Source organism: Protopterus annectens, chromosome 8.part0 (assembly GCF_019279795.1).
Source record: "Protopterus annectens isolate FY-2018-M chromosome 8.part0, PAN1.0, whole genome shotgun sequence".
Lineage (NCBI taxonomy): Eukaryota > Metazoa > Chordata > Ceratodontiformes > Protopteridae > Protopterus > Protopterus annectens.
In genome coordinates, this window is record NC_056741.1 from 172,502,795 (window position 1) to 172,529,452 (window position 26,658).

General features: G+C 37.3%; 1 protein-coding gene across 1 annotated transcript in view; it reads left to right on the plus strand.

Moving 5' to 3' along the window:
• Window positions 1-26,658, plus strand: part of LOC122808691 (alpha-2-macroglobulin-like protein 1) — a 380,174-nt gene that overhangs the window by 272,396 nt on the left and 81,120 nt on the right. The window contains exon 11 of the mRNA XM_044079679.1: window positions 15,390-15,480. Within this exon, the coding sequence (XP_043935614.1) occupies window positions 15,390-15,480 (91 nt within the window). The remainder of the gene's footprint in view (window positions 1-15,389; window positions 15,481-26,658) is intronic.

The window sequence follows — 26,658 nt, forward strand, 5'->3', positions numbered from 1 at the left end:
TTCTTGAACTCAATCTTTAGATTTTTATATACAGGTTAATTAGAGTTAAATTACCAAATGTTTGCTTAGCTTCATTCCATTTTTTTAACTTCATCTCCTTTCATCAACTGCTCCCAAAATTTTGGCTCTTTGTTTTTTCTTCTCCAAATGCTCACACTATTGTTTTCTTTGTATTTCTTATTATTATATATAACATATACTTTTGAAGTTATTCTATTTTCCAATGTATAACTTCACTTAAAATAAATACTTCATATTAATTCTATGTATATATGACATATATAATCTTCTTTATATTCCTTTTTTAGATTAGTCAAAATGAATATGTATGATCCTATCATTATCTCATCAGGAACTATGACATTTTTGTGTTTCCATCTAGGCTTATATTCCATGTCCGGAATCAATTATACAAATCTAAGTTGTATAATTACTAGGCCTCCAGATCTGGAAATTCCAAACCATCCTGTTGCTTTGTTAGTTTTTTTTTCCCATTGTACTCTGTCTTTTGTTATCATAAACTCCTTAATTTCCTTTTTCATATTTTCCATATCTGCTGTCTTGATTGATACATATAAGCCTGATCGAAATAAAGAAGCATTGGCACCAACCATATCCGAATCACTTGTATTGCATTGCAAATGTCCATAAATAGTAATTTCCATAGTATTTTCTTACTTATAATCTTTTGAGTAATTTCTTCCTACATTCATTTAATTCTAACACCCCATTTCAACCAAATTCCTAAGTAGCTCATCTTGTCATAACACCACAAAAAGGCAAAGGTCTGTCCCAAATCAACTGTTGGGGCATAATTCATTACTTTAGCTTTTACTTTCACCATTTCCTTTGTCTCCTGCTGTATTATTAAACTATTTCCATGCACCAAACACAATTTTTATACCATGATTCTGATTGGTAGAAGATAATATTATGCCATCCTCAAGGAAATGCGATTTTCTCATTAGTGTTTCTCCATTTATATCCAATTAGGTTTGATTGCTATATGTTCCAGGCTAATGTTTCTAAATAGAAAACAAAACAAGTAATGATAAAAGTAGACAACCCCTGCCTAGATCCTCTTCTAAGGTAAAAGTTTTAAATAGCTCTCTGCCATATTTCATCATACCCTGAGCTCCTCCAATCAAATTTTAATGTCCGTGTTTATGGAACCCTAAATAACTCAAATGAGTTCTTCATAAATTCCCAACTCACTTTGCCAAATGCTTTTAAAGCATCAAAACCTATTAAACATGAATATATTATTGTGCCCTACATACTTTTTAATTGTACCGGTTCTATAAATATTGTCAAATGTTTCTTTACTTTCTATAAAGCCACATTAATCTACATCTATTATTCTTGGCAATATCTTTATCATTATTTTTGCCAAATTTATCATAAACACCTTGTAGTCATAATGCAGAACTGAAATGTGACTGTATGACCGTAGATAAAGAGCATCTTTTCCTTCCTTTGGTACAACTATCACTATCAATGAGATGTTTCAACAGACAAATGTTTTGTTAAAAAATTACTAGCAGGACCTTTATTATTTCCTTTTCTTTCACTGTACACTCTTCTATTGGAATTCCATCACAAAAGAAGATTTTCTATAGTCATATTTCTCATTGCTTGCTTAATTTCAATTTCCTTTATTTTTTATGTTACTACCATTTCCTGTGCATTGATCTTAGCCGCTATATCTTATCTTTGTAGTATACTATAATAGCTCATTAGTACATTCAGAATTTTGGTAAACCACAAAAAAGGCAAGCTGGCTGTTGACACTCCTCACTCTACAGTTTAATTGTAAGCGCTTTCAAAGAGGCACATACCTCAACTTCTTCAGACAACTCAGCACAACACAATAAATTTAATATATATTGCAATCAATTAATTAAGACCAATTAAGTTGAAAAATAAATTAAAACCGTATAAATTTAAAGGTACAAGGCCTAAAAAAATACATAAAATTGACAAACTTTTTGAATATTGCATATAAAAACATTGTGACTTGACACTATGGTTTGTCATGACATAGAGTATGTCATGTCACCTCATCTTTATGTAACCCCTAAACACTTAAAGTTAGGGTGTACTCATAGTAAATGTAAACAGGTATATGCTCATAATAAATATTCAATAAATAGATAACTTAATAGATAAAATAGAATACATAACATTTATAATATGTGATATATCATATAAAATAAGTGGACAGATCCTAAAAGTTTCAGTTTATAAAGCAACCATAAAAACTATAAAAAACAGGGAATGTTATAAATCACCTTGAATGTTATGTCCTTTGTTCACCTTGAAAGTGCCTTAAGCTTGAAAATACATTTTATTGTGGCTTATTTATTTAAACCAAGTGATATGTGGGCAAAAGTATGAATTTGCCACATGAGCTTACATTCTTCTTGTTTGAGTGTAAATTTATCAAAACAGGTAACAAGTATACCATTCGGGATAGAACTTATGTAGTAAAAGAAAAATTTAACTGTGACTCTAAAGGAGTAGTCTGTGTGGCATTATGTGAACAACGTTCAGCATATTATATTGGAAAAACAGAAAGAAAACTGAAACACGAACAGCAATATAGTATACATAAGAAAATAAACACAAATGCTCTAGCTAAACACATTTTAGATAATCCTACACATAAGTTTCTTTTTACTGTCATACAGCAAGGTGAATTTAGTATGAGAGGTGGCCCATGGGAAGTCAAACTAGAAGAATGTGAGCTCATGTGGCAAATTCGTACTTTTGCTTGTTATTCAAAATAATTACTGGAAAATATGAATGCTTATCACAATATATTTTTTACTTGCTTATGAATCTTCATATAGGTACATGGTCTGACACTATCAATGGAAGTGTTGTCACGGCTTGGACCATGTTACAATATTATTATAAAATGTAACATCTATCTAATCCTGCCTAAGAACAATATGTTGTTGAAACATGCATATTCAGTTTCATTCTGCCTTATTTTCATTACAGTAGTAAGCCCACATACATACTTATGGAACGAGTCCCAAAAGTAAGGAGAAACAGGAAGATCAGGAGACATCTGAAGAAGAAATATGGACATGGGAAAGAAAAAGAGATTGAATATGGTGTAATATCTATGCAAAGAAGAAAGCAAAACTAATCAATGCAAAAAGAGCAGCACCAAAGTTTTTTTTTTAAAGTGAAATACAGGCAAAGGAATCCAGACATGGAAAACTTTACAATACAAAAAATAAGAAGATAAAGAGGAAAAGTAGAAAAGGATTTAATGGGGAAGTTAAAGAAATAGAAACTGAAGCCATGGGCTACTTTGTAAGTGAAGGATGTAATGTAGAAAATATAATTTAGAAAGCACCACAACAGGATAGAGCAATGGACTTCCAAATTAAGGGGAAAACAGTGGAACAGGAATCAGTTGGTCAGGTACCATATAAAGATGTTATGGAGCCTTCCACAGGAAGCCTGTATAAACATTCACTTGAAGTTGGACAGCAAGGGAAGGAACAGGAAACTGTGGATACAGTGATGCAGTCAATGTTGAAGAGTGATAGGCCAGTGAGTTCCCATATGACAGAGCAAAGGATGGCACAGGATGAAATTGAAGAGAATGTGCCACAGAAAGGTGCTATAGAGCTTTCCATAGAATGCCCACAGGAAATGGAAAACAAGGGATGTGTCCTGAGTTTTGAAGAAAATGAGCTAAGAGAAGAATTGCTTGATTTAATAGAGCTAGATAGATGTACCAAGATCAATGAAAGAAATAGATTACAGAAGGTCAATAAAAAAAAAACAAAAAGTCAGAAGTCTGATAAAACAAATGAATACTGTTATTAGGGATATTCTTAGAGATCCATGCAATATAACAGAAGTAAACAGAATATATTACTGTGCAGGTAAATTAATAACTGATAATGTTCTACCACAAGAACACAGAGCTGTGAGGGAATGGAAGGGATGAAATTGAATACCATCATGGAAATATCAAATAGAGACAACTATAAAGCAATTAAGACAAAAAGTGTCACTGTTAGACTATAGAAGAGGGAACAGATTAACAAAAATACTTAGAAAGATAGACATGATAAAAACAATGTGTAATATTAGAACAGATGAGGATCTATCATCTTCTTCTTTTGGCTGCTTCCATTAGGGGTCACCACAGTGACCCCTCTGTTTCCATTTCTTCTTGTCCTCTGCATCTTGCTCTGTCACACTAACCACCTGCATGTCCTCTCTCACCACATCCATAAACCTAATCTTAGGCCTTCCTCTTTTCCTGTTACCTGGAAGCTTCATCCTTAGCATCTTTTTCCCAATATACTCTGCATCCCTCCTCAGCACATGTCCAAACCAACTTAATCTTGCCTCTCTGGCTTTGTCTCCAAACCTTCTTTCATGCACTATCACAAATAACATATTAAGAATCTCAGCACAGGTGAAAAAACTTAGAAGATACACAGATAAATATAAAGGAAAAGTACACAATAAACAATTTATTGATGACCCCAAAAAGTTTTATACAGAATTAGGAAACAAGGCAAAAGAAATTGAAAGACCACCAAAAAAGAAATACAATTTTTGGAGAAGTATTTATGAAGATGCTGTAGAACATAACAAAGATGCTAAATGGATAGAAAAAGTAAAAGAAAGAATAAGAAGTTTAAAGGTACAGGATATGCAATGGGATGAAGTAACAGCCAGAGAGATTGAAACAAAGTTAAGAAAAGCATCTAATTGGAAAACCTCAGGCCCAGATGCAGTACCTAACTTCTCGTTAAAATTACTAACATCTTTGCACAAAGATTTTAACCATGAGTAAGAAGTATTTATATGCACACTCTGAACAGACACCAACATGGCTATGATCTAGTAACAAAAACTTCATCAACGTCATCAAACATAATAATGATGCTAGTAAATCTCTGTTTGCCTGTACTACTGCCAAAACCTGGAATCCACTCCCCAGCCAGTTAACCTCTACCACCTCTTCTTGCCAATTTAAAAACTCTTCAAAATCCACTATTTAAATAACTGGCTCTGCTCTTGCTACTCCCCAGATTGATGTAGACACTGCACTGTCATAAAGAGCCCTGTTGCATATATGTGCATGCAATGACAACTCCTTTACAGCACTGGTCAACTTGTTCTATCATTGTTTTGCTCTAAACAGAATGAATAACCATCTTAAAAAAATATATTTGTATCACTTACTATAATAATGACTTACAAGTAATAACTGATAATCTCTGCTTATATATCCTTGTTTGTATTCTTATCATGTATGCTCACATGTCTTCTGATATGTTGCCCATATGTTTGTGTGCATTCTTATTATGTATCCTCATGTGTTCTCTTATATGTTGCCCACATTTTTCTCTTATTACTGTATTGTTATTGTTATTTGGAGCTTTTCTCCCCAAGCCTCTGCTGAAAATGGACCTGTGTCCAGTTGGACTTTCCCAGTAAACAAATATAAAATAAAATATATACTGGAAGGCATAATAATGTGGCAAGACTGTTTTGTTGGTGGTTGGTGGTTGCGCAAAAATTATAACAAAGTAGCTAGAAAATGTTGGAAACATCATTCACAAAATATTATAGAAAATGATGAAGTTTATATCACATGAGATCACCCATTCCCAGCAGTTCAAAAAACAGATGTGAGAAAACCAGATATAGTAGTCCATGAAAAGAAAACAAAAGTAGCATTGCTCACTAAGTTGCCATACCCAGTGACTACAGAGAGACACAAAGTCATAAAATACCAGGATTTGCAGGAAGAAATGACAGCAATGTGGAAGAAGGGCACCCAGACTGTTCCAATAGTAGTAGGAACAGAGGGTCTTATAAAAAAGAATTTACAATCATACTTAGATATGTTACAGATATATGTAACTCCATATGAACTGCAGGAGTCACTTCTGGGCACATCACGGGTGCTGCTAAGTGCAATTCTGGCTAACATCAAAGACTGAAACAATACTAATTTCATGAACTTTAATCATACTTTGACTTAGGAAGGGGGTCCATTCCCATCATGGTATTAGAAACTCAAAGGATGTGGAAACATTAAAAAAAAGAGAAAATACATGTATTTCTCTATGGATCTGCCATTCCATGATATTTTGCCCCCCCCCTCCCTAGACATCTTCCTTATTCTTAGTATTCCTTCTGCTACTAACATACACAATTAATGAAAGGCTATACCCTTCCCCTTTATATACCTTATTACCTTGACTCGCTGATTTTGGTGGAATTTATAGTGCATACTTAAAACATCCTGTATTTCCTGTTGCCTTCTGTTATTTTTATATATATAACCATGGAACTTAGATATATGGAATTTAGGTTTTCCCCTGTATGCATCCTAGCTATTTTTATTGAATTTTCTTTTAATTTCCCTTATACATCAACCTACATATAGTTGACACTGTAACTACACTGTTGTCTTTATTATTTAAAGTATAATTCATTTATTTACCTTGAAACTCTTATGGTTTGAGTGTATTTATTATAAGTGTATTTGTTCATAGGTTCATAGGTTGGTACTAGGCTCTCAGCCACAATTCCCTGGCTATTTCTTCCCACATTATTTACTTTCCTGGACCCCTGTCTAGCAGGTCCCATCTAATCGTCAAGGTTCCTCTTGAAGAGGTCCAAAGAAGCACTCTGCTTGACATGTATGGGCAATCTATTCCAGAGTCTGGGAGTCTCTGGGTCAGGAACCTATCCCTCCAGCATGTTTTGTTTATTGTGATGACAAGGTTTAGATCCCTGGAGCATGTGGCTCTGAGGGATTGGGATTTCTTTAAGTGTAGCATGTCCAACAGCTCTGGGTTTGACATGGCCTTGTATGTTAAGCAGAGATATGCGACAGAGTATAGCTGGAGTTTGGCATCTGCTTTAGGCCTGTGATTCTTTTAGTGAGGTATTTCTGAGGCCTTTCCAGTTGTTGCAGATGTCTTGAGAGGTACATACCAAATGGGCGTTGTATTCTATAATGGGTCTAATGAGGGATGAGTACAGTGGGGCAATGACCTCCTTTTTCTGGATGAAAAGCCCTTCATGATGAGGTGTGCCACATAGAAGGATTTCCTGACTGTTGTATGATGTGGTTATCGAAGGTGAGACCACTGTCCACCTGTGTCCCTAAGTCTCTTATCACACTTTCTGTGTTTAGTGTACTGCCACCTATATGGTAATTAATGGATACATGTTTTTCCCAAAGGGATAACAATACATTTCTTGGCATTGAGCTTGAGCCCATGGCTCTGGCACCAAGCATCTGTTTCTGTAAGGCCCTTTTGTAGAGTATCCACATCATTTGGGATTCAATAATGGCTCCCAGTTTGCAGTCATCTGCAAACTTTGTTAGCCAGAGTCCCTTAGTGTTGACCTGTACTTCAGAGAAGTAGATGCCAAACAAGAGGCCCCAGGACTGAACCCTGAGGTACTCCACTTGTCACTTGTCTGGAGCTGGATTTGGAGTTGGCTACTTTTACAGTGTGTGTTCTATCAGTAAGCCATTTAGCAACCCATTGGGTGACATAGGGATTAATGCCCAACTTAGTAAGTTTATCTATGATTCCAGAGTGGGGGATGGTGTCAAAGGCCTTGGCAAGGTCTAGATAAGCTGTGTGGACCACCTTACCCTTGTCCATGGCTCTGGATACTGATTCAAAGAAGTCAATCAGGTTCAGGAGACAATATCGGCCCTTCACAAACCCAAACTGGGTGGGGTCCAGTGTTTGAAGGTTGACAATGTCTTTGTTTATAAGTTCCATGATAATACGATCCATGGCCTTGCAGATAAGGCTTGTCAGACTGATGGGACAATAGTTTCCGGGATCCAAGGTGGATCCCATTGGGATAACTGTAGCTCTAAGCCACTCAGTGGGCACGAAACCTGAGGTGAGGCTATGATTAAACATGACACTTAGGTGAGGTGCCAGTTCATATTGTAGTTCATGTAGTACACAGCCTGGGATGTCATCTGGTCCCATGGATGCTGTATTTTTGGCTTTAGAGAGTGCGTTTTGTACCTGTGTGGCCGTTATTCCTGGAATTTGGCAATCTTCCGGTATTGAGATGGGCCATTTAGGGGGTGAGAGGGGGGTGAAGTTGGCACTGAATCTATCTGCCAGGATATTGGCAATATCCTTCGGATCAGTATATTTAATGCCATTCTGTTTTAGTTCAGAGCAGATCTGAGCATTGCCATTTAGATTTTTGACATAGTTATAGAATGCTTTGTGGTTGTCTTTGGAATCTTTGGCAATTTTATTTTCATAACTAGCTTTGGAGGATTTTATGAGGCATCTCAGTTTCTTACTGAGGCTAGTAAAGGAGTTTTTTGCATCCTGGGATTTTCCTCTTTTCTGCAAAAGTTTCTTCCTTTTGTTGTAAAGTTTGTTTATGGCAGGGGACCACCAGATTGGCTTCCTTTTTTTGGATGAGAGCATTTTGGTTCTATTTGGGATGGCACAATTCATGCATGAGTGGATGTGACAGTGCCTTAGTGTAGGATTCAGCAGTTGAACTTTCAGTTCCCATCTGCATGGGTGTCATGAAGTTTGTCACTTCTGACTTGAGTAGCATGAAGTTGGCTTTGGAGAAGTTTTTTATGGTAGTTTCTTTACTGGGGAGTGGGATGTGGATGTTAAGCGTGATTAGCTTATGGTCAGACCTGACTAACGAGGGGGTGACCATAGGTATGGAGCATTGATTTCCCATGTTGGTAATGACCAAGTCTAGGATATTGGAGCCCCTGGTGGGACTATGGATTAGTTGATCCAGGGCATTGGAATCTATGAATTCGAAGAACCGTTGCACAAAGGTGTTGGGACATGAGTAGTTTTCCCAGTTAATGGCAGGGTAGTTAAAATCACCCAGTATTAGGGTGTTTGGTTCTATCTTAATATTTTCCAGTATGTTTAGAAAGGTGTAGTGAGAATCTTGCGGTATGGTGGGGATCTGTACAATTTGGATTGCAGTCTTACTAGTTGCACTTGGAGAATTTCAGACACATTGTGTTGGCCAACTAGCCTGGTGGTGTGAATATCAGAATATTGACACTCCTCCACCTTTAGTGTTTCGGTCCTGGTTTGGTGGCCGAAGTGTGGTAAGAGTTGTAGCCTGGTATTGCAGGGGTGCTCTCTGGAGCCTTGAACCAGGTCTCAGTTAATGCACAGATATTGATGTTCTCCATTTTTAGGAGTGCCTCAAGAGAGAGTGCATTTTGAGGTTTAGAATTCTAGCACTGAATATCATTACCTTCAGATTTTGCATACTTGTACCTGTTACGGTGGTGGTTTTGTCCTTTGAAACTTGCCTAATAAAGGCACTATAGGGCTGGCAGGAGCTTTAGCTAGTAACCTGAATCCCATGGGTGACAGGTGCAGACCATCTCTGGCAAAGCATCGTGGTCTGTCAATCATGTCATCCCAGGCAGACAGATACTGGATCCCCTTTGAATGACACCATGTTTTAGCCAATCTTGAAGGCAATCATTTTATCCTTATATTGTGGTATCATTGCAGGATGCTACTCAGGGCTAGGGTCATACCTGCCTGGGCCACATAATCCGAGAGCTCTTCCATGTCTCTTTTCATTTAGTCCAGGTCATTCACTCCAACGTGGACAATGACAAGAGTCATATTTGTACTTGTTGTGGAGTGACTTGAGTGCGGATCCTGGCACCCGACAGGCAGCTGACTGTAACTTTCTCCTTATTCAACCTGGTGAGAGGGACATCAGTGTGCCGGACTATAGAGTCACCTATGACTAAAGTGTTAGGTACATTGTCTTGCCTTAGGGGCTGTTGCTGGGTGGCACACTGGTGTTGTGAACTATGTGACACATTGGTTTTGACTGGTGTTTGTTTGCGTTTCAGAGGTCTTTGTTTCTTGGGCAGGTTACAGTTGTGGATTTAGTGTTGCTATATGTGGGTGTTGGTGGTGCGGGTTTAGAAGGGCTATGTTGACTGTTTACACATCTTGAGTGACGAGAGCTTTGCTTCCAATTTGCATCTCTCACAGGTTGTAGTGTTGGGTGGTAGGAGGAGAGGTTTGTCTGTGTACATGAGGCAATTGATGCATTGCCCCAGTATGCCCAGACTCACCAGGTGGACAGGAGAAATCACCTGAAGCTGACCCTTGGACATGTCTGGTTTGGGGCTTTTTTTCTTTGTAAAGTATAGGAGCTGTTTACTTTGCAATTATAGGCTGTTTAGTGCTTACTATTAATTTCTCCTTGTTAACAAGGAGAGTTCAGTGTTTGTATGAGTTTAGTGCTTTCCAGCAGGTGGTAAGATTGAAAAGAATGCACTCTGCAGTGTGCACTAGAGAATTTAGATGTGAAAGTAGGTAACTTGAGTTTTACCTGTTTAAAAAGTTAAGGTTTAGTGGAGAGTTGCTATTTTTAAAAAGCAAGATGGATTGAAAGACTTTTGTATTTTGGTACTAAGAAATACTGTAGGATGGCCAATAAATTTAAATAATTGAAGGGATGGATTTCAAAATTATGATTTTGTGATTACTCACATAAGCCAGTGAAAGTAGAGAGAAATGAGATATATGGTCAGATTAACATAAGAGGCGGGCAACTAGAAAGACAGTGGTATTTAACAAGACAACTTAAATGGGTGTTAAATTCTACCTGACTCAGAACAGAGGAAGTTTTAATATGCTGTTAAAACAGAATGCAAGCTAAACACAAGGTAAAGAAAACAAACTACAGTATTCAAAATATAGAAAGGCAATACAGTAATACCTTCACAGCAAAGTGTAGCAGAGTCTGGATGAGCCTTTCTGGTAAATGATGCTGCCTATTATTTACATGGTGGGATAGCAAAGTATACGGCACACTCCTACGAGATTGCTTCAAGGCAACTACTAATGAAAGAGATATTAACTGGTGATATAGTAGCTGATGTAACTTGCAGTCTCTGTCGTCCTTCAAAGTGGTAGCAGTAAGAAAATTGTGGGGAATTGGAGAAATCTGCAACTTACAGGCTGTGTAAATGAACAGTGTACATTTTTATTGAGGTGTAGAAGATGGGAACCCATATCCAAGACAGCAGCACATATTACCTTTATGCTGTTGAAGCCAAAGTATAGTATGGCAAATTAATCATACAAACAAATCTGTTCGCAATTTATTTATTTAACCATTTATTTATTGTACTTTAATAACTGGGTAGGTGGGCTGATATTATGACTCTTTTCAGGTAAGGCACAGGTTCCTGTGAACCAGTAAATGCCACATGCATAAAATACTATTGTAATGAGAATTTACCTAATTTGATTTGAAACACTAAAGCTGAACAGTACAATAGTAGCATTCTGAAAATAAATATGTTCACAGTCTTAGATTTGCTGGTGTTAGGACAAATTAGTAAGTTATTTTTAATATTTTTAAAAAATGAACAAGCACATGAAGCTGTCTAGTTCCATCCTCACCACCATGAGTGTTAAGAAAAAAAATACAGTCTTCCGTGCTGAGCACTGCGGTGCACCATGCAAACACGTGCCACAAAGATAAACAGTGCTCAGCACTCAGTGTACATGCTCCCGTGAAAGGTCACAGTCAGCACAGCTGTGAGCTGCGCAAGCATGCTCAAACCCAATGAAACAGGCACCCCGAAGGTAAACAAAGCTTAGCAGCCAGTGTGCACATCCCCTTACTGAGCATACTGTGCAAACAGGTGCAGCTGAGCTCCAATGACAAGTCCTCAGACACACCCCCTTTGATGTCAGCTACTTCTTTTAAGGACACCAACATGGTTCTCTACCTACACAGATGGGACCTGCGAACATGGATACCCATTTGTGCTATTCAGTAAGCCCAGCTCATTTGCACAGAGATTCATTCACACAACCTGGAAAGTTCACAGCTCCAGGCCCTGCCTTGTTAGTAACCACAACAGTCTACCATTGTACATAATCTGCACAGGGTTCTATAATGCATTACTGTCATATACTACCAAGTTTTGTCTTTACACTTTTTAAATATTTTATTTTTCATAATAGCATGTTTGCACACTGCTGTGCACCACGCAAATATATTCTGATTATTAAAAAAAAAAAAAAAAAAAACTTACTTTACGTTATTTTCCATTACGTTTTGGAAACACAGTGGATAGTTTTGCACATATCTGTGCCTGTTATGCTGTTTCTGTCCTTCTAACTGCACTTTTACAGCCCCTGTTGTTTGTTTAACATCCTGTACCTGGAATTTTTCTGTGTACATTTTGGACACCAACACAGGTTCTGCAGGACTGTCCATCTGCTTGGTGGGTCACTCTATCACCCTCATTTGCATGGAATGCACCTTCTTATGAGGTGATAGAGCACAGTCTGACATCAGTGACTGCCTCCACCGCATTGGTGACTCCCTAGATCGGTTCACTGATGTAGCGGACAGATGGTGGGCTGAGACATTGTCTGTCTTTGGCCTCACATTGTCTGTGCTGGAACATCTGTGTTGGCTAGCTCGTGCATGCCCCTCAGCTCGGTTTACTGGATAGCAAACTTGCTTATTTTCATGTAAGTAGTGTGACATTATGCCTACATGGAAATAAAATCCATTTAGGCTTTATTAAATTCCCTCCACAGCTATCTAACCATTAACATACTCAGATGAGAGCACTATAAATATGAAAATACATCTGTCTAATAATATCTAGTAAATATATATCCATGTGTATTAGCATGCATAAAAAACTAAGCTATTAACAGCTCATAAAAAATGTGGGTGCTTTGCAAAAAAAAACTATCATGACAGTTTTCATGTTTACAGCCCCAAAAACATGTCTATACAATGAAAACTAGTAGAAAATCCACACAATAAAACAGAAAACAGTGGATGAAGTAAAGAAGTAATGTATAAAAGTGGGAAGGTGTGTGCATGAGTGTCCAGCAGTATGGTAAATAGGGGAATTATACCAATACTACATGATAACAGCAGCATGAAAACACCCTGGTGTGATGCAATAAATCTAATCAAAGATTTTTATGCACACTAATTCACATGGATGGATATTTACTAGAAATTATTAGACGGATGCATTTTTATATTTATAGGGTTCTAGTTTGATTACGTTTATGGTTAGATAACTATGTGTTTTTTTCTTGATTTTAGTTCTTCTCACAGACCTGATGAAAACTTTATTGCATTAGTTAGCTGAAAGCAATTTTAGTTAAAACAATTTTTATGCACGTTATTCTTTTCTTAATACTTGATCTTGGAATGTAGGTTGCAAATATATATGTAGTGTTTTCCTTAACTAGGATTTAATTCGATGGATCTCTAGTCTGTGACGAATAAAGGCTCGTTGCTTTGGAGCACTACCTAGGTTTCATGATTATTGGAAATTATTGTGACTGAGCTCATCAACAAAGTTTTAAGACCAATAGTTTCTCTGTTTTTTATTTATAATATTTAAAACATCAATTGAATGCAATTACTCATATGGATCTGACATGCTCAGTTAAAGAAGTGGAAGAAGTCAGGGTAATTGGGTTGTAACCTAACCTGTGTCTCTAAAACAGCTATAGGTTGAACTGATGTTAAGCTGTTCTTTAAGTTCTGTCTTAAAGTCCCATAGAGGGGTTTATGACTTACCTCTGAGGAAGGGGATTCCAGGTGGCCATATTTGATCATATGATATTAAGGTGGCAATTTTTGTGAAAACAGTTTTTTCCCTATACAGGAGTGAAAGAGTAGCCTAAAGAGGAGCAGTCCATCATCTTGGTTATTGTGGCGTGCATAAGTTGTTTCTCTTAACAAAAGTTGTACTTTATCAATGACCATTGAACAAGTGTGAGGATTTTGAAAATGATTATACTTAGCATTAGCAATGCCATATATTTTATTGGCAGATATTGAAATATATCAGTAATTCACAGTGTTGTGTATATTGGCTGGCCAAGAGACCAAATGTACACACTTTGTTTTCAGCTTATTGGAGTTTTTGGGTAGTTGTACTTGCATGAATGGAGAGTAGGGACGTATGTTCACCGTTAGGAATTAGGACATTTTTGGTGATAGATTGTTTAGTTTTTGGAGTGAAAAGTTGAACTAACCTTTACCAGAGTTTCTAGCTATTGTTTCATCTTTTGTAAAGATAGAGGTGTCACCACCTACTTCACATTTGGTATCAGGTAAAACGCCTCTTTCACATTTGATTGCAGATACCACCCCTCCCTCACAGTTGGTGCCAGGTACAACCCCTCCTTCATATTTGGTGCCAGGTACCAACCCTCTTTCACATTTGGTATCAGGTACAACCACTCCTTCACATCTAGTGTCATGTACATCCTATTCTTCACATTTGGTGCAAGGTAAACCACTCCTTCACATTTGGTCCAAGGTACCACCGCTCTTTCACATCTAGTGCCAGGTACAACCACTCCTTCACATTCAATGCTAGGTACTATTCCTCTTTCAAATTTGGTGTGAGGTACACACCCTTATTACATTTGGTGTCAGGTACACCCCCTCCTTCTCATTTGGTGCAAGGTACTACCACTCCTTCAAATTTAGTGCCACGTGCCGCCCCTCTTTCACATTTGGTGCCATATCCCACCCCTCTTTTACATTTGGTGTCAGGTACAACCACTTCTTCACATTTAGTGCCAGGTAACACTCCTCCTTCACATTTAGTGACATGTTCCACCCCTCTTTCACATTTGGTGTCAGGTACAACCACTCCTTCACATTTGGTGCCAGCTACCATCCTCTTTCATATTTTGTCTCAGGTACAACCACGCCTTCATATTTGGTGTGAGGTACCACCCCTCTTTCACATTTGGTGCCAGATACCACTCGTCCTTCACAGTTTGTGCCAGGTACAACCCCTCTTTCACATTTGGTGCTAGGTACTACCCGTCTTTCACAGTGGGTGTCAGGTACAACTTCTCCTTCACATTTGGTGTCAGGTACAAACTCCTCCTTCACATATGTTGAGCAAACTCCTCCTTCATATTTGGACATTGCAGTGGTAGCATTGTCACCAGACAGCAAGAGGTTGTCTGGTTTGATTCTCAGCTGGGGTTCCTTCTGTGCTGAGTTTGCATGTTTCCCTGCATTCATGTGGGTTTTCTCCCACATTTCAAAGACATGCATCTGGAGCTTTTTTTCCCCGGGCCTCTGCTGAAAATTGTCTTTGTTCCAAGTCAGACTTTCCTGGTAAACAAATGTTAAATAAATAAATGACTTATGAAGATGATGGGTCTTCATGTAGCCAGATGTAGGAGATGCATCCATGCTCTTGTTGGTTGGTTTGTGTGTATGTGTATAGAATGGGATCCATTTCCATTGTAGCCCAAAAGAATTATTCCATCTGTAACAGATTTCTTCTTGTGCTTTTGAAGTTATACAGGTAACCGTAATGCAACCAACATGGTTCTTGTGGAGGCAAAAATGCTATCAGGATTCAGCCCTGCTGGGGATTATGTCAACGAAGTAAGTATAAATACTTTTGCTTCTAAACGTAATTTTATAATCAGTAAAATGATGATTGCATTAAAAATTGAAATTATTATTTTTTGCAAGAGTTCATTCATGTAAAGTAAAGAGCAGGGTTTATAAAATGGATGACTGGAATAGGATGGAAATCAATAGTTTGGGAGCAGAAGTGTTGTTAAAATGGTGCCTAAATTTTTATTTGTTATGATGGCATGTAGAAACTAATCTAAATGAAAATGTTTCATGATATCACAATCTGGTGAGAGTGACTCCTGTATTAGCTCATACAGGAATGTTATAATTCCTCTTGAGCACCTCCTCAGAAACATATGAAAAGCAACCACTGCCAATATATAGGTCACACAAGCAACCATAAAACCCTTGCATTAGATGAATACCTGAAATGGACACAAATACTTGCATAAAAATGATCTGTCAGTATTTTTCTATGTGAGTATATTTGGAGTTACAGTATCTGAAGATCAGTAAGTGAGTTTTAAATAATGATGGATGTGATGTTTTGGGGGGTACACATTGTTTAACATTTGTTTAATGTTCATGTAACTGCTTGCTTTTGTTCCCTGTTATAATGTACTGAACATAAGCACTGTTATACCCTAGGTTTTTACTTCAGTTTCACTACTGAGTACCATATCTCAGCGATAAGGTATGCTTTTGCTTAATCCACTGGGGATGACATCTACCTTTTCCAAATGAAATCCCAGAGTCTGCCTAGAGCCTCCTAATCATTTAAATCCACTCAAAACTCACATTGAAGAACACTATCAATCAATGTTACAGTTGATGGTAGGAACTACTCTGTCACAACAGAGGTCTCATTTCCTTCATTTTGTATACATTGTCTGTGCTGTATGACAACAGAATTCAACAACATAGGCCTCATTTCCTTAATTTTGTATACATTGTCTGTGCTGTATGACAACAGCATTGCACAACATAAGCCTCATTTCCTTCATTTTGTATATGTTGTCTGTGCTGTATGACAACAGAATTGCACAACATAGGCCTCATTTACTTAATTTTGTATACGTCTGTGCTGTATGACAACAGCATTGCACAACATAGGCCTCATTTCCTTCATTTTGCATACTTTGTCAGTCAGTGCTGTTATGACAACAGCATTGGCACCTGCTTAGTACTCATTTTATTAATAGTAGGTGAAGTTATTGTAGGACTTATACCCTCCTGATAGACCATACAGCCAATTGAGCATTGTCATATGAATATAGGAGTAAATTTACTAATAATTCCCATCCATGGCATAGAATGTTGCTTAGTTATACCATATAGTGAGCAAACTGATCATAATTAGTAGAACTCCAGGTCACTGAATTAATGCTGAATTCTCAAGATATGGATACATTAATTAAATCTCCTGTTGCAGTGTTTACAAGCTACTATTACAAGTTAATAGAAGTTTTTTTTCTGATGGCTATTCAGATTCACTGTTTAATCTAGTAAAAGTCTTAACTGATTTTGTACAGCAGGAAATGAAATCTGCTGTCATACTAAGTTGAAATAGCAAAGTACATACATGGGGTCTATAGCATAACATCAAAGTTTCAAAACTTCGAATGTTATAATATCGAACCCAAGACCTCGAAGACTGACAACAGCAAAGCTGCAGAACATTGGATTCTTTCCCAGGGAAAGAAGTTGGTGGGCCGTTTCCATGGCTTCGCTATTTCCTCCACTGTGGTGTAATTTCAGAGGTGGTATATTTAAGTAGGTGGGTGTGGGGGGCACAGCCCCCATGTTGAGGGGAGTGGGGGGAGTGAATCCTCCCACATTAGACATAGTTTATAGTGTTTGTGTTTTTCGTGTTTTGTGCTGGAACAGCGATTTTTTTCCCAGGGAAAAAAATTGCTGTTCTCAGTCTGGGGTTTTTAGCTTTCATGGTTTTGGGTTTGATATTATAACATTCAAAGTTTTGCAACTTCGATGTTATGATATAGACCCCATGCATGACAGGCTTGTCGCAAGGCCCAGTCCTCCTGTGTAAATTGCATCAAAACATCTTCCAGTAGAGGCTCCTGAGCCAAGACGTGGGGATTGTTAGTGCTTCACAAGGGAGCTGTCTAGAATAATCACTACTTGACAAGAATTTCTTTATCTTGAAGATTCTCAAATACATTGATCTGGAATAGAAATTCCTCAAGATAAATGTTATTCATCTTCTATGGTCCTTATTCAAGATTTTCTCTGCTTTGTTGTCCATCTAATACAGTGTTAATTGGCTGTGTGAACAAAAGTAATCACTAAATACTACTGTCAGGATAATAACACTTATTACATATTCATTCTTAGTTAATTTAATGCACCTTCTCTTTACATCAGTTGATTAATCGGTTCTGTTACTGCTCAAACTGATTTGATTTTCTTATTGTAATAGGCATTCACCTTTGCTTCAGCATGCATGTTAGTAGCCTCTTTAAAAAAAAAAAAAAAATGCAACACTTCATGTTCATTTGCATACAGCCTTTAAAAAGGGTGGTGATGTAAGCGAATTCTTTCAAGATTTATACAACCTTCTTAGGATTAATTAAAACAAGCCCATAAATGTAGTGCAGGAGTGCCATTAAAATACAAAAATTAAGGTGGTATCTATTCATACTTAAAGAATGCTGTATTGTAGGGTTGGTGTAGTTAGTGGAAAAAGTACTACTGTAAATAGCTCTGGCATAATGACTAGCCTACTGAAATGTGGTTAACATAAAACTGTTTATCACATACCTCAAGCAACAAAATCTTAAGTGGACAGCAATTTCTCTTGTAAGATGAAGCAAGTGTTAATAAATCCTCATAGTTAACAGAACAAGCCCGGTCAACAAATGTAAAATAAAAAATAAATAAAAATAAAACAAGACTTACAGATTAACACACAGATAATTTCACATCATAAAAAAGCATAAGGGTATGGCTCTGACACAGACACATAACTATAAGAGACATGGAGTAAAACTAAATGCCAAGAAATTCATAATAGTATCCTTTGGAAAGTCAACCACTCCTGAGATCTACCATATTGACAACTCACCCCTAAGAGTTGACCCAGTAGTCAGGGACTTGGGGACACATGTAGACAGTAATTTAGCCTCTGACCACCACATACCTATGGTAGTGAGGAAATCATTCTATGTTGTGCAACTTATAAACAAAAGTATGGCATCTAAGCCCTAAAGGTCATTGTTCCATTGTATTCATCATTCATCAGCCATATCATTGAGTTCATTGCCCTATTTGGTATGTATATAACCAGGCACATTCCACAATTTGAACATCTATAGAGGTTCTTCATCAAAAGAATAACATGTCCTATACAGACTACATCGAAGCCCTATGTCTGTATGCTATCTTCTACAGGCTGTTGAATGGAGATCAATGTCTGGCATACAAGGCATTGTCAGAACCCACTCTGATGGACCTCCTGCATATGCATAAAACAAACATCAGAATTAACCATTCTAAAGACTTAAACCTTGCCTCTGATATAAATAGGACTTGCTGGAGTACAACAGGTATGTTTCTCGGAGACTACCCCTTTTTCTGGAACAGTCTCCACATGCATGTAAACCAGAATTCCTTCATAACCCAATTCAAATGTAACTTGCATAACTATATGGGGAGCCAGGAATTCACCCCTTGTTTAGCATCTATGTCTCTAATGGACTTAGTCTGCCTGTAAATATTTCATTTCCTAAGCCCCTGCTTATAAATGTTTCATCTCACAAGCCCCTTTTTAGACTAGCAATTGTACCAGGATTTGTCCGAGTTTGGGATGTATCCTAGGCTTAAAAAGGCCACAGTTTTTGTTAGCATACCTCTCAACCTGGAAATATTAAAAATCTGTACAAAGGCCTATGAAATATAGGTGCAAATCTTATGCTGATTAACATAAAATTTGCATACATAATTACATAACCCCACCCACTACAACGGAATTGTGGGATACCAGCTTTCAAATGCAAACTGAAGAACAGACAACCAAAATATGGCTCCAGACTTTATAGTAAATGGTAACCTTTTTTTTAAATGTGTAGCACTGATGTTCACTGGGAAGGGAGAAGATAATAAACATTAGGATTTTGTTTTGTGGTAAAAGTAGGGCATTTAATGGTAGGCAATATTCTAATCTTAGCAAAAGAATTTTATAGTTTGCTAGGACCTCCAATATTAATTCTCCATGGCCTACTGAGCAGTGGCATAGTTAGAGTTTGTGCCACCCAGGGCTGCCTGAGTTTGCCACCCTTCCCCTCTCACAAAATCATGGTCAAATGGGGCCCCCCATACACAGCCCTCCCCTCTGCAGCCATTTCAATGTCCCATTGCTTGGCTATTTCGCCCCATTTACCATAAACACTGTAATGTGCATACTGCTTTACTTCGACAATGATTATTTGGATTTCATTTAAAACTTTTCTTTTACATTTTATAGCACAAAAAAATAATAGACATCCGCTAAACAAAGTGATACAGTCTCACAATGAAAATAGACTTAGCATTAAAACTTCTCTGCCCTTGAAACTCACATTCATTGAAACAGCATTGAAACCCACATTCAAAGAAAATGCATATGGACAGTGGCAGATAAATATTACCTTTGGGCTGTTTTCAAATCAAAGGCCCCTTGCACATGAAAAATACATGTGTTCTTTGATACATCTTTCTGATTGTATTAAGTTATATTCCTTGTCTAATACAGCATACTTATTAGAGCATGTTTGAAATTTGTTTTGAACATTTTCCAGTAAGCAATGAAAGAAAATGCATGAACCAATAATGACAAAAGTGCCCAATTCAGAAAAGTTCCATCATAAAAGTCTACTCAGACGTCTACAATCCACCAGCATCAGTAAATATGCACAATCTGTGCAGAAGTAAAGGTCATCGAACTAATTCCACATTAACGAGATCTAGACTGTAACTAATGAAGAAGTTGCTACTAGAAAACAACTTTATATTTCATTATTTCATCTACAAATAAAGTGCCTATTGCCCTTGAGGAATAAATTGTGTATGTTACATTAAAAAAATGATAAGCTAGTAATATTGCAATAGAGAATGGATGGCAACTGAAAATAGGTTCATAGTTACTAGGTATCTTCATCAAAGAGGACATTCTCAGGACTCCAACATCCACCCCCTTTAAAAGTACAACAGAGAACAGTATCAGCAATCCATCAACATACTGTCGCGGTAGAACCCATTGCCTTCTGCATCAAGAGCAAATATTCTGCCTTTTATGCTACTACATAATAGGCACTAAATGTCTCTCCCCCTGAAAAACTATGCAGCACAAGAAATCTGGAAAAAGCCAAAATGTATTGGGTGGGGAGGAGGGGCAAAGGCTCAAAACCATGGAAATATTTTAAACATTGCTTGTATAATCTTAGAAAAGTTCCTGAAAGATAGAAAAAACACAAATTTTAAGAGGAAAAGACCAAAATTATGAGCCAAATATTCTTGTGGTATGGTAGAGAATTTAGTCTCTTGCTTCATGTACTCAAGGTACAGGGTTTAAGTCTGGGTACCCGTAACGAGCAGCCACACTTAATTGGGGCATTTTACACACACACACACACACACACACACACACACACACACACACACACAAACACACACACACACACACACACACACACACACACACACACACACACACATAAATACACACACACACACAAAATCAATGCACCTGTTTGGTCTAAGAATGAATGGACCTGATTGCTCTAAGAATGAATGCACACACACACACACACACACACACACACACACACACACACACACACACACACACACACACACACACACACACACACACACACACACACACACACACACACACACACACACACACACACACCTGTTTGCTCTAAGAATTCAGCTCCTGTTCACACACAGTCCTGAATCTTTCGGACCACTCACACAGTCCTGTAAATTAAGAATTCCTTGAACCAAATGCAGTTCCCTGTAAATTAAGAATCCCTCAGACCAAATGCAGCTCCTATTATAAGAAACACACCAAAATCGGACCAAATTCAGCTCCCATTATAAATTAGAAACACTAAAATAAATGACTGCACCTGTAGCTCCTGTTTGTTCTCTCAGACTTAAAATACGGACATTGCAGCTTGTGGACAAGAAACACACACCATAAATACTAAAATAAAGATAAGAATGTGCTCCTGTTTTCTCTCAGACTATAAATACTAAACTAAGAATGCAGCTCCAGTTAAAATAAATGAATGCAGCTCCTGTTCACACGCAGTCTTGAATGCAGCTCCTGTTCACACACACAGTCCTGTAAAGTAAGATTCTTTTGGACCACACACACAGTCCTGGAAAGTAAGAATCTCTCAGACCAAATACAGCTCCTATTATAAGAAATGGAAACACACTAAAATTGGACCAAATGCAGCTCCTGTTATAAATAAGAAACACACTAAAATAAATGAATGCACCTGTTCGTTCTTGCAACTCTTGTTTGTTCTCTCAGACATAAAATACAGACATTGCAACTCATGGACAAGAAACACACACCATAAATATTAAAATAAAGATAAAAATGCAGCTCCTGTTTGCTCTCTCGGACCATAAATACTAAACTAAGAATGCAGCTCCAGTTAAAATAAATGAATGCAGCTCATGTTCGCACACACAGTCATGTAAAGTAAGAATCTCTCGGACCAAATGCAGCTCCCGTTATAAGAAACATAAATACACTAAAATTGGACCAAATGCAGCTCCTGAAATACACTAAAATAAATGAATGCACCTGTTTGCTCTCACAACTCCCATTTGTTCTCTCAAACATAAAATACAGACATTGCGGCTCGTAGACAAGTAACACACACCATAAAGACTAAAATAAAGATACCATAAATACTAAACTAAGAATGCAGCTCCAGTTAAAATAAATGAATGCAGCTCATGTTCGCACACACAGTCATGTAAAGTAAGAATCTCTCAGACCAAATGCAACTCCCGTTATAAGAAACATAAATACACTAAAATTGGACCAAATGCAGCTCCTGAAATACACTAAAATAAATGAATGCACCTGTTTGCTCTCACAACTCCCATTTGTTCTCTCAAACATAAAATACAGACATTGCGGCTCGTGGACAAGTAACACACACCATAAATACTAAAATAAAGATAAGAATGCAGCTGCTGTTTGTCATAAAAATAAGACTCTCACAGACAATAAATACTAAAATAAGAATGCAGCTCCTATTAAAATAAACAAATCCGGCTCCTGTTTGTTCTCTCGCACACACTGCAGCTGTCATTTGTTCTCTTGGATAAAATATACTAAAATAAGAAGCTCCTGTTTGTCACACTAAAGTTTTTCTCAGACTGACATTGTAGCTTGTTTCTCTTGGACATAACATAAAAAAAGAAAACCTCTTTATCTTACCATGATGGGGGAAGAAAGGTGTGCTCTTCCAAAATAAGAGGAAAAACTTGCGGACCGGTCCAACTCTGCAGCTCTTAACTGCTGCACTTAAATAAGTTTAAATTGGAGTTAAATTCTGACAGGCTGTTTGTCTGCCTCATCATTGTGCATGCCCTGCACATGATGCTGTCAAGAACAAATGTGCCCCCCCCCCCAAAAAAAAAGCTTTAAAACATCCTGGGAAATTTGGAAATTAAAGAGGCTAATAGGGAAATAGTGGTGCCCCAATAATTTGCCCTCAAAACCAGTATTAACAGAGGAATGTGGTATGGTTGAGAGGTATGGTTGTTAGCCTAGTACACACCTATAAACATATGAACCTATTCAAAACTTATATTGTAGATATGAACATCTGACACTTGTTAATATTATTAGCATTTGTATTTCATTATAATATCAGACAGTGAAGCAAATAAGTAATGAAGTGCAATATAAAGCAATGAATACCCTGAAACATACAGGGAAAATGTCATGTCTTGACAGTTCTACAAATATGATAAATATTTAAATAGTTAAATGTGAATGAATGTTAAAAATATATGTGCATATAAAACAGCTTGATAAACACTAGTCCTATGAAGACTGATAATGGGAGACAGTAAGGAACACATTCTTCAAAAGAACATTACTAAAGAGATTTAGTACTCAAAAACAAGGACCATTTTTTGTTGAGGGGGTTCTGGTCCCTTGGTATGCAGATGGAAATAGATTAGGATTTCTACCACTTTAAATGCTATCACACTGAAAGTCAAAGCATTTTAAACAGAGGGATACAGTAATACAGTAATGTTGAAGTATGAGTAATTTACACAATCAAGACTGATGTAGTAGGCTCCAAAGAGTTTAATATCCATGGATGTAAATTATACTAAAACATTTTCTTTCTTCTCACATACGTTATTGAAGTCAATGATTGATGTAGCCTCGCTTTAGCAATCAAATTCCACTGTGATTAAGGATGAGTAAAATATGCAATCACTATTCTGTACAGCTTCTATCAAACAATTTGTAAATTTAATTAATCCCACTGTATTTAACAATAAATATAGCACACTCATATAATATGCAGATGACTCAACCATTATCTGCTCAGCCCAGTCCCTACCCAAACTGCAAAAAGTCACACAGAAAGCCTTTTCCTCTGTTGAAACTTGGTTATCTGATGTCCAATTAATACTCAACCCAAACAAAACTAAATTACTCATCTTCCAGCCCACCAAACATACTCAAAAAGAACTCTCACTTTAACATCACAGCAAAAGACAACACCACTATACACCCAACAGAACACACCAAATTGTTAGGAGTGGAAATAGACAATAAACTAAAATTTGGCATTCACATATCCATGATCATAAAAAAAGTCCACAAAAAACTAGGAGCGTTATACAGAAATAAGCAACTTCTCACCAAAGCAGCAAAGATTTCAGTAGCAAATTTTCACCTTATCTCCACCCTACTTTATGCCTCTCCAATATATACCAACCTAAGGCAATGCAATCTAAACAAGCTAGAGACCTGCTACAACAAAATCGCCAAATTCGTCATAGGGGCATCCTACCATAGTCACCACTGTCTCTCACTTGCTGAACTTGGCTGGCTTGAACTCCCTCACCTCCTTCAATGGTATCACCTCTCACTTGCCCAAAAACTAGTAAACCATTCACTAAATGTCCCATCCCTCCAGAATCTACTCCAACCCTATCGCACCACCAGACCACTAAGATCCAGCAACAAAAATCACCTGCAGATCACTAAAGCCAATAACTCTGTTGGTGAAGCACTATTCTCTTGCACCGTAGCCAAATTATGGAACTCCCTCCCACCCACAATTACCTCCGTACCATCATGCACCCACTTCAAAACATTACTAAAAGTGCACCTAAAAGCATGCTGGCTATGCCCTTGCAACTCCTACTCTAATATCACCCACCCCATCCAACCACTACCTTTCTTTCCAACCCACTAACTACCTTGATTATAGAAAGCTCAGATGCTCATAAGCCTAGTACTTATTATACAGCAGGAACTTCTTATTATAACAATTGTTAATGTCTGTTATGTACTTCGCAGATAAAGATTCTAGTTGTCTACTTATGTACTATGTTCTTCATCTGTAACTCTGTTTGTAATTAATTGCTATGTTAATCAAATTGTTAATCGCTATGTAAATCCAATGTAACTACTGTCTGTTTATTTTAACTGTGGAGCTTTTCTCCCCGGGCCTCTGCTGAAAATGGATCTACGTCCAGTCGGACACTCCTGGTCAACAAATGTAAATAAATAAATAAATAAACATATTTTATATCAGAGTTCTACTTATATTGCTAATATAAAGAAATTAACTTTAGAATATATAATTAAAGCATATTCTGAACTAACAAGAAGCACTTGGTAATTGGATAAGTAAACAGAACATATTATGTTATACATCAGAGCTGTACTGTTTTATTAAAATGTTTTTTTTTTCTTTTACAACTGGTTAATGACTTATACCAAGTGTTATCAAACACCACTATGAAGGCAACTACAGAGTTTAGTGCTCTAGTTTATTTTAAAATCCTTAGAAGTTGCTGTGAAGAAAATGAAAGTACTGTGTTAGCATGTCTGTCAAGAGATTTGTGTATATTCTCAGATTAACTTGTACTGTATGCCAGCATGTCTAATTGTGAAAATGTAAATACATTTTTAAAATGTTGAGTACCTACCTGCTTATACAAAATAGTTAAAGAATCTGTCAGTGCTTTGATACATTTCTAATTGCACATGTTTGCGAAGGAGATTCTAAAATACAAACTGTCTGCATGAGAATCAGCTAAACAGTGGGTGATGTCATTAGAATGTTACTGGTTGCTAAGTGATTATTTTAACAGCTAATTGAGAGAAAAAAACTTTTTTAAAAACAGCTGGTTGTTACTTTTTAAAATAAGACAGTTGAGACTGTCAGTGCTGAGCAGTTTGTAAAGAGCAGCAGTTAGTGAAGAATTGCAGTCAGTGGATACCCAAGAAAAAGGACTCATCAAAAACTGTAAGCCTGCCTTTGCCTTGCTGTTATGTTTTAGATTAGCTCAGGGGCAGTATTCACTAGTTATATTAGGAAAGTTCAGTTTTCCCACAGAAAATACTGACTGACTGAGGTGCAGCTTCATGTCAAACCCGATGACTAATGGTTTTGTGGAGAGCTCTACATTGAAGACTATGGTACAGGCATTTGCAGATCAACATGTGAGGGAGGTATTGGACAGATTAAGTAGTTCAGGATTAATTATTAGTGTTATATGGGTATGGCAGGGGTCACAGTTAGGACATAGAGTGGAAAGTGGTAAAATTAGGCCAGAACCTGTCAATGTGGCCATTTCCTGTTACTAAGAAACAAGTGAGAGCATTTTTAGTGATAGCGGGATACTATAGGAAATGTATGCCCAATTGCAGTACTATAGCTGCACCCCTTACTGTCCTAACTAGGAAGAATAAACTGGACAAGGTAGTGTGGACCACAGATTGTGAACAGGCATTCCATAAGCTTAAGGAGATTTTGGGAGGACCCCCTGTGCTAGCCAGCCCAGATTACAATAAAGAATTTATTGTACAGATAGATGCTTCAAATTATGGGGTTGGGGCTGTACTTAGCCAAGTTTCCATAGAAGGAGAAGATCACCCAGTGGTATGTCTGAGCCGTAGATGCAAACAGAGAG